At 49.4% G+C, this 9,808-nt stretch overlaps 1 protein-coding gene across 1 annotated transcript; it reads right to left on the bottom strand.

Annotated features, from left to right (window-relative positions):
* Positions 1-968: 968 nt before the first annotated feature.
* On the bottom strand, positions 969-9,231 carry MTRFR (mitochondrial translation release factor in rescue). Its single transcript, XM_080820906.1, is given in 4 exon segments — positions 969-2,330; positions 3,943-4,229; positions 4,232-4,259; positions 4,262-9,231. Coding segments are annotated over 4 exon segments (567 nt in total). The 5' UTR covers positions 4,295-9,231; the 3' UTR covers positions 969-2,111.
* Between the last annotated feature and the right edge of the window lie 577 nt (positions 9,232-9,808).

Genomic DNA, 9,808 nt, shown 5'->3' with positions numbered 1-9,808 from the left:
GCTGTTCTCGGCTCCCAGGTGCTTGGCCTGTGAGCATTTCCGGGCTGCTCCAGGAGTCTAGTTCTCCTGCAAGGTGGCCTCTGGACTCCCGTGAGCTTCCTCTCGTGCTCACCGGGGAGAATCCGCTGCCCTGGTGCTCGGGAAGGCTGGCCTGTGCTGGCTGTGCTGAGACTGTGGGGTGAGCCCCAGCAGCACCCCCCAAAGGGATTTGGTGGTGATTTTTACTCCATTCCTGAGGCGCTAAGCCCTGGTCACCACCATCCGTGGTGACCTGGAGACCGAGTCAAAGGAGGGATGGGGTCAGTTTTGTAGGCAGGGGGGAAGGGCCCAGCCATGACGAGTCCAAAGGCGGGTAAGGGACTCAAGGGAGTGGGCATATCTATGTCTGTTTCATGCACAAATTCCAAAAGGTGTAAGAGAGGAGACAGATTGAAGCCTCTGTCTCTGCTGTCTACAGCGCCCAAATTTCTCTTTCCACTGTTACTGCTTGTTATGTACCCTTCCAGGCGCTTGGCTACCTTCTGAATGGAGGTCCGCGTGGGGACGGGTCCTGGGTGCTGCGACCGGCCTCCAGAGCCTTGCACACAATGCTTAAGCTTCCAGACCAGCTTGCTCTGAGGTGAGAAGAGCCTTACCCGGGGAATTTCTTCGGACACAGGTACTGGGCACGCGGTCCGTGCGTGCTGAATGGGCTGGTTTTGACTGTAGGTCCTGTCTGACGGTGGCCTTCTCCCATCGTGGTTTTTCCCTTACTTGTTTTTTGGGTGAACCCCAGATGTGTTCTGACAAGCCAAGCTATTACCTCTGCCTAAAAGAGCCACACAATTGTGGGGTCAAATCCAACTTGAGTGATGGCGTTGTGCAAATTCACAATCAGGTTTCTGGAAACTCCTCTCATAAATCCACTTGTAAACACATAGGGAGTGTTGTGGTTTTTTTTTTTTTTTTTTTTTTCTTTTTTTAAAGAAAGCTCTACCCCCATTGTGGGTCTCAAACTCATGACCCTGAGATCAAAGAGTCCCATGTTCCAACAACTGAGCCAGCCAGGCGCCCCAAAAATGCCACTAATGTTTGACTCCCTTCCACAGTTTTCCAAAAAAAAATGGAACTTCCTGGGGGAGACTGGGTGGCTCAGTCATTAAGCATCTGCCTTTTGCCTTTGGCTGGGGTCATGATCTCAGGGTCCTGGGATCGAGCCCCATATTGGGCTCCCTACTCAGTGGGGAGCCTGCTTCTCCCTCTCCAGCTCCCCTTGCTTGCGTTCCTTCTCTTGCTATTTCTGTCATAAATAAATAAAATCTTTAAAAAATTTTTTAATTAAAAGAATGGAACTTATTAAGTGCTTTCTTCATAAAGTTTTATTTTTAACCTTTGATAGTAACACAAGACAATCACACAAATATGCAGTTTAAAAAAATACAATGACATCTTTATAACTACCCCCCAGGTCCAGAAAGAACTTTGTCAGCCATCCACAGCCCCTCTGGGTGTCCTATCATGATGACCCCTTTCTGCCCCACAAAAAAATAGCCGCTGTCCTTTTACAGCAATGTCTTTTCTGTGTGTCTCTTTATAGTTTTTATTCTCAAAATGTGTGTCTTTATTCATCACAGTTTAGTCCACTATTTAAAAAATCTTGATTTAAAAATGTTAAGTCTGTCAGAAATACAGAAATCCTAGAGGAACGCTTGAGATGGGATGGAACTTGGAAACATCTGGCAGGTTCTTTTTTTTTTTTTTTTAATTTTATTTAGTTTTTTAGAGAGATGGAGTGTGCAAGCATGAGCGGGGCGGGAGAGGGAGCGTGGGCACAGAGGGAGAGAGACTCTTAAGCAGGCTCCCAGCCCAGCATGGAGCCCGATGCAGGGCTTGACCCCACGACCTTGAGATCATGACCGGAGCTTAGGTCAACAGTCAGATGCTTAAATGACTGAGCAACCCAGATGCCCCTGCATCTGCAGGTTCTTTAGTTAGAATCTGTGCTTTTTTCAGGGGCACCCGAAGAGCGTGCGACTCTTGATCTCAGGGTCAGGGTTGTGAGTTCAAGCCCCGTGCTGGAGGGAGGTCTTTAGAACAAAAACAAACAACAGAAAAGCATCTTTGGTTCTTTCTCAGCGGACGTTTTTACTTGCTTCCCAGAGTTCTTTCAGCAGCTTCTTTTTCTCTAGGGTTTCCTTTGCTCTTTTTTTCCTCTCTTGCTTTTTTCTCTCCGCCTCCTGTTTTTGCTTGTAAACAAGACTGTTTTCACCATTGTAGAAAATATCCAGTTTCTCTTGGAGGATTTTCCGAGCGAGCTTTCTGTTCTGATCGACTGATCTTGTCTGATGACACTGCAAGAGATGATATTTTGTAACGTGAAAAAGTTTGTTCTGGGCAGGACCTCAGAAATTGTGTAACTCGACCTAGTCGCTCCACAGATGGGGACGGGCCCAAGAGGCAAGGCCACTCCGTCAGGAATCCCGGTGAGTCCGTGACGGAACGAAGACCATACGCCCTCCTTCCTGCCTCTTCCTACCTAGCCTTCACCTTGTCCCACCCGCTCAGCTGTATTATGTGACTTTCTCGATGATGGTTTTATAATTAGGAGTGTTGCTTTGGGGCACCTGGGTGGCTCAGTGGGTTAAGCCTCTGCCTTCAGCTCAGGTCATGATCTCAGGGTCTTGGGATTGAGCCCCGCATCGGGCTCTCTGCTCAGTGGGGAGCTTGCTTCCCCCTCTCTCTCTGCCTGCCTTTGCCTGCTTGTGATCTCTGTCAAATAAATAAATAAAATCTTAAAGAAAAAAGTTTTGCTTTGGTCGGAAGCAGAGATAGCCTTCAGGTAACATAAAGTCCCCAGATAATTTTGAAAATATCAACTGATATATCTAGCTTGTGGCCTGGGTAATAAGCCCTCTGAGCCATTTATAAACGTAAAATTCTGACTCAGGAAGATAGCATCTGTTATTAGTCAACCATACTGTTGATCATGTCATCCCCGAGTTATTAAGGGCGAGTGCCTTTTGGAAAACTATTTGATAAAAAATTCTCTGAAATTAGAGCGAGGGAAGAGTACTGAAAGCAAATCTGCAGGGAGTTTATAAAAGAGTTAAACAAAAATCCTGTCAGGTTTCAGAATTTTCTAGGTTGCTCATGAATGACGCTTTTTCTCAAAGAGGAAGACAAAAGTGATTGAGGTTTTAACTGATAGATGGGCTCTTGGCTCAAAAAACTTGGCAGTGAAGAACGGTTGTCGCAAGTGCAGACTTTGGGCTTGGTCTTGGCCCGCAGCTGTAGGATCTTGGGCAAGTGACTTAACCTCTCTGTGCCTGATTCCACAGCTGTACCTTGAGGAAGACAAGGCATGAGGGCTCAACGAGGATGACGACTGTGCCAACCAGGGCCTACCCCGTCTCTTGTATGTGGAAAGCCCACCTTGCTGTCCCTTCTCAGGGCCCTCTGGCGACTCAGAACAGACTAGCAGTTAGTTGTACTGAGAGGCAGTGGGGCCACTACTAGTCAGGAGACGGGAGAGAGCATTCCAGAATTCCTAGGGGCTTCGGGTATGTTGAGAGCTGGGGATACTCTGATCAGAGACTGTTTGTTTTTTTTTTTTTTTAAAGATTTTATTTATTTATTTGACAGAGAGAAAGATCACAAGTAGGCAGAGAAGCAGGCAGAGAGAGGGGGGAAGCAGGCTCCCCGCTGAGCAGAGAGTCTGATGCGGGGCTCGATCCCAGGACCCTGAGACCAGACCTGGGCCAAAGGCAGAGGCTTAACCCACTGAGCCACCCAGGCGCCCCTCAGAGATTGGTTTTGAGATAAAGAAGGAAGATGCCTCCAGGCAGCCATGCGTCGCATTTTCATCCTGAGGGCCGGACATGCTCTCCCTGGGTTACCGCACTCCCAAGAAGGACAGGGGTCATGGACGTTGACCAAAGAGGGGACCAAAGCGGGGACATCTACCTTGACGATGATGCCAGAGGGGACGTGCCTCAGCACCACACAGTTGCTGGTTTTGTTGGTGGCCTGGCCCCCCGGACCATGCCCTTTCACGAACTGCTCCTCAAGGTCCCTCTCCTCCAGGGGAGGCAGAGCGGGGCGGTCCTTCTTGCCCGCCACCTGCATCGCAGTGACCGCCGCTGTCGGCCCGAGCAGCGCCTGCTTCTCCCGAGGCCCGGGGCCCCCTGGCGCTGGCCATATTCTGGCCAGGGCTGCGGCCCGGCGAAAGCAAGCCAAGGGCCTCATGCAGAGGGCTCTGCCTGTTCACTGCCCGAGCTGGAAGAACAAAAACAGACAGCCTTTCAGGAAGATGCATTTGCTCCCAGGATTACACTAAAGGTTCTAGGACAACCTTTCATCAACCAGCTCAAACGAGGGCCATCCATCCGTCCGGTGGGGTGTTTAGGAAGTTAGTGGAGATGGCAAGGCACAGCCCTCTGCAGCCTCGGGCCATCTCCTGTGGTCCTCGCTGCATGTGCCCTCCCAGCTCATAAATGTTTTTTTTTTTGAAGATTTTATTATTTGACCGAAAGAGCACAAGCAGGGGGAGCAGCAGAGGGAGAGGGAGAAGCAGACTTCCCGCTGAGCAGGGAGCCTGACACAGGACTCGATCCCAAGATCCTGGGATCGCGACCTGAGCCGAAGGCAGACCCTTAACTGATCGAGCCCCCCCGGGCGCCCCTGATAAATTTTTTCAAACTGGAAATATCTTGGAAGCCCCAGAGGCGCTGCCTTCTCAGGAAGGAGAGGTCTTGAGCATGACATTCAAAAGAACGGGGCTGTAATTCGATAAACACTAAACAGCGTATCAAGCAAGAATTAGGATCCGAGTTCAGCGACGTTATTTAGGCGTTTCAGAATCTTTGAAGTCCAAATGTAAAGACGACCGTATGCACGTCTGTCTTCTAGCTGAGCTGACGCGGTCTGACACAGTAAGTATCACTATCAATCAATGTCATGGTGGTTGTTTTCTCATGTTTCCAGTTTCGTGGATTTGAATGGGAACATCTGTTCCCTCCGACGCACTGCCAGTAACGTGATCCAAGTGGTACTCATCCCGGGAACGTTCGGATTGACTGATTTTTATGAGGGTGCCTGCGTGGTTCGACATGCCACGCGACGCGAGTGACGCGAGGTGGGAGAGAGCGAGCCTCTGTCTTCATGGAGCTTAGAGTCTAGTCAGAGAGAAGAGGCTAGAAGAGGAAGCAGGATTTAATCAGACTTAAATAGCGACTCCAGACGTAGCAGAAGGCTGGAGTATCTTCGCTGACAAGTGAATGGTGTAGAGAGTAATAGCTTCCAGGACACGGTGAATCCCACGGGCCTTTGCTTTCTTCCCGGGGAGGAAGGCAGAATGGGCTGACAGGTGTGTTAGCTCTTTTCAAAGATGGGTCCCCTCCCCTTGCCAATAAGGACAAGTCACAGCGTGGGCCTGTTTTCTTCCCAGGAAAATGGGTGAACAAGCCCTTCTCTGCCTGTCCTGCACAGGCTTAAGGATCAGAGGGGGGAAAATTTTTCTGGAAAGAGCTTTTGTTGAATCCCTTTGAAGGCACGAGACTGATTTTTAGCAAAATTCCTGTCGCTCGGGTGGACTATGGGAACGAGGAACGTGCCACTTGCTTCCTGCTCCTTGATCCAGGATGATGCAGGTGCTAAAAACGGATGGACTGTCCTTTCTAACAACTGCTCCCTTTGAGGTTCTAAATAGCTGCTTTTACCATTTGAAACCTTGTAAGTTCTAGCTGAGGGCCAGGGGTCTCTAACCTAGGTAGGAAGTGGTGTATACCTGAGCCAGTGCCCTAAGCCAAAAGTAGCTTAATCACGCACCAAAGAATTTCAGCAGGTTTGCGCTCGGCTCATTTCCCTTTCGCCCCCTGTCAGTTCTGGCTGCTAACGTCTCGGAGCCCATGCTGGTCTCTAACAAGGTTTGAGGATGCTGACCGCAGATGCAGGCTAGTGGGCACTGCTGCCTTGTAAATATGTACATTTCTGTTATTTTATGGGTTATCTCTCCGAGTAATCAGTTCAGCTGGTCCTGAGAGGATCCTGGCCATCTTTAGAACGACAATACCGTATTCTTAATCTCTCTCTCTATGGAAAATAAGTATAATGAAATGTACTTTTTCAAGCCTGATGCCAATACTAATTTTCAATCCTGTGACAAGAACGTGATGGTCTAAACTCGTAACTTCTCTCCGAAAAGTATGGCATTCAGGATGCGTGTCCTGGGGGTCGGGCGATTAATGTGGTGTCAGGAAGATGCTCGGCGGCTGTGACAGGCTAGATTTTGAAACCGAGCATGCCAGGGAAAGGGGCACTTTAGAAAACTGGTTTTGTTTATTGTGTGTCAAGTCTTTCGGAAGTACGCTCGGGGAAAAGATAAATGATAAACACCGGCACTTTTCTGAAATCGCTGCAACAAAGAATCCGCTCCCCTGTAAACGATTAAGTGAATGAGACCCGAGTCGATGTCCGAAATGTCCCTTTCCCTTATTTCTGCTTTTCAATCCATACAACAAGATTTCTTTGTGTACCAGACAGCCTCGAGTCCCTGGATCGGATTCATTATGGAACGCAAGCCGGGGGCCTCCCCTGGGGTTTCTCTTCCGCTAGTTAGTAAATCTGACCAGGCAGGACAGCATTGGAATAGAGTGCGGCGACAAAGAAAGGAAGTGAGTCTGAGACGAGGCGAAACTCCCAGACAAAGGGCGGAGAGGAGAACGCTTTTATCAGCTGCTTTGTCCCTGGCCCGCTGTTTCAACTCTCTACCTTTCCGGCCTAGTTTGGGGCTGACGCGCACCCTGGAAGGCCTCCCACCCAAATGGAGTTCAAAAAGGTCCCCGGTGTTCAGTTACTGGCTGCTTTGTTTAACAGCTAATCCCAACAGCCAATCGGGCGATTCGCAGTACTTTTCGTATCTCTGGGAGCTTTGGCTCTACTCCAACGACTGCTAAAAATGACCAGCGCACCCATGGTTCCACTTCCCCAAAGCCCAGGGAACACGGACTGGGTTTCAGGTTTTGTGATACCCACAGAGCTAACTCAAAAGTCTTCGGGGGACAATAAAAGCGGCTCAAATTAGAGCTCATCGTGACATTAAAAGAGAGCAGCAGAAAAATGGTGGTAAGAGGTGCTGGTAAGGGGAAACCGGGAGTCATGACAGTGTGCCCCATTTCCTGCCTGTAAGCGTGCGCCTCGATTCGGGGCTGGCTCTGCACCCTCACTTCCCCTCGGCCCTGCTTTTTCTCTGAGGACCCGTCTGTGCTCAACAGCCTGACTGCAGTTTGGCTTAAAACCTCTCATTGTCCCCGTCCCTTCCCACTGGGTCAAGTCAGAGATGACAGGGTGTTAGGACTTTCCAAAAGGGAATGCTGATTTGTTCAATCAATATTTTCAACATCTGCTGTGTGCCAGGCATGGGCCTCGGGGTGCCAAGGACCCTGTGGCATAAAAGAGAAATTAAAGATGCCCCCAGGGGGCCTGAGTGGCTCAGTGGGTTAAGCCTCTGCCTTCCGCTCAGGTCATGATCTCAGGGTCCTGGGCTCGAGTCCCGCATCGGGCTCTCTGCTCAGAGGGGCACCTGCTTCCCTCTCTCCCTCTCTCTCCCTACTTGTGATCTTTGTCAAATAAATAAATAAAATCTTAAAAAAAAAAAAGATGCCCCCAAATATGAACCATCCCAATAGCTGGGTCGGAGAACAGGCTACAGAGCAGTGGTTCTCCAACTTCCTGGGCCCCTAAGTCACATGGAGGGCTCGTGCCCCCTTTCCGGACTTGGAGCCAGCCGCCACATGTTCCCTCCTCGGGCCCCCCCAGTCAGCCCACGCCTAGGAAGACGCCCGGCTGCAGGGATCCCTGCATGCTCAGATCTGGAACGTGGCCCGTGACTGCGGCAGACAGGTGTAAAGTGGACCAGCAAGGTAAGGCTCACTTCCCCAGTAGCTCTAATGCTCCCGAGATGGGGGAAGGGCTCGGTCATGGATCTCTGTGAGAGGGGAGGTTATCTCAGTCTGTTTGCAGGAAGTCCTAGATTTCAATCTCTGGACTCACCTTCTGGATGCCATGTGCCCCAAATTCACTGCTTAACTTTTTTTTTTTTTTTTTTTTGAGAGAGAGAGAGAGTGCTTGTTTCTCGGAGCCACCGCTTGCGTGGTTAGCTCAGCCTTGTAGAAACTTCATCAAATCGCACCAAGGGAACAGACGTGGAGATGAACTGAAATGGGGGTGCTTTAGGAAGATGGCTGGAGAAGCTCTTACTGCGCACATTTTCATGAGCAGACAAACCCCCTGGGGGTCCCGTTCCAATGGGTCTGGATGAGGCCGGAGACTCCGCATTCCTAACCAGCTCCCAGGTGAGGCTCCTGCCTCCAGGAGTGCCACAGCCAAAAGCTTTGAGCAAAGGTGCTTGCCTGAATGGTGGCTCTTAGGACCACTGGACGACTGGATGGGAGCCCCTGAACAATGATGGCAAAGGAGATGAGGAAGGTGGGAAGGAGATTAATGGTGGGGACAGCAAACATTCACAGGAAAGAATGATACCAATACTGACCTGCGCTAACAGAAGGTGAAATGGTAACAAGGGGATTGAGAAACGGGGTCATCTGAAAAAAGAACACCGATAACGTTTCTGTTACATTAGTGTTCTTGAACAGCCCTGTCCGGTATGAACGTAATGTAAGCCACGTGTGAAATTCTAAATTTTCTAGCAGTCATCTTGAAAACAGTAAAAAGAGGGGTGCCTGGCTGGTTGGTAGAGCACGTGACTCTTGATCCTGGGTGCAGATCAAGCCCCATGTGGGGTGCAGGGAAAAATAAAATCTTTAGGGGTGCTGGGTGGCTCAGTCGGTTAAATGTCTGACTCTTGATCTCAGCTCAGGTCTTGATCTCAGGGTTGTGAGCACAAGCCCGAGTTGGGCTCCACACTGGGTGTGGAAGCTACTTAAACAAAATTTAAAATCTCTGAAAAATAAAACAGTAAAAAGAACCGATGATGGGGCGCCTGGGTGGCTCAGTCGGCTAAGCATCTGCCTTTGGCTCAGGTCATAATCCCAGGGTCCTGGGATCGAGTCCCGCCTCAGGTTCTCTGCTCAGGTGAGAGCCTGCTTCTCCCTCTCCCTCTGCTGCTCCCCCTGCTTATATGTTCTCTGTCAAGTGAATAAATAAAATCTTTAACAATAAATAAGTAAATCTTTAAAAATATTTATTTATAAATAAATATATAAATAAATATATTTATAAATAATAAAATATTCATTTTAATATATTAACCCAGTATATCCAAAATATTATTTCAACATGCAATCAATATGAAAAGTATTGTATTTGGGGCACCTGGGTGGCTCAGTGGGTTAAAGCCTCTGCCTTCTGCTCAGGTCATGATCTCAGGGTCCTGGGATCGAGCCCCGCATCGGGCTCTCTGCTCAGCAGGGACCCTGCTTCCCCCTCTCTCTCTACCTGCCTCTCTGCCTACTTGTGATCTCTCTCTGTGTCAAATAAATAAATAAAATCTTAAAAAAAAATTGCATTTTATTTCTTACATGAAATCTTCAAAATCTGGGGTGTCTTCAACGCTGCCGTATCAGACCATGTAGCCGCAGAATCTTTCTCCTCATTATGGTTCAGAGAGCAGCAGAACAGCCCCACCTGGGAGCTCATGAGGAATGCAGACTCTCAGGCCTGAGCCCAGACTGCCTAAATGAGCGCCTGCCTTTTACGAGGCAGTGCTAAGTGCCTCGGAGATGCACCCCGAAGTCTGAGAAGCCTTGTCCTAGAATGTAGGAACTACTAGCAAGTTCTTCAGCTGCCGGAACAGACACTCCCCCCCCCCATT

Source organism: Martes martes (genome assembly GCF_963455335.1).
Source record: "Martes martes genome assembly, chromosome: 13".
Classification (NCBI taxonomy): domain Eukaryota; kingdom Metazoa; phylum Chordata; class Mammalia; order Carnivora; family Mustelidae; genus Martes; species Martes martes.
This window is presented reverse-complemented; position numbering and strand designations above follow the sequence as displayed.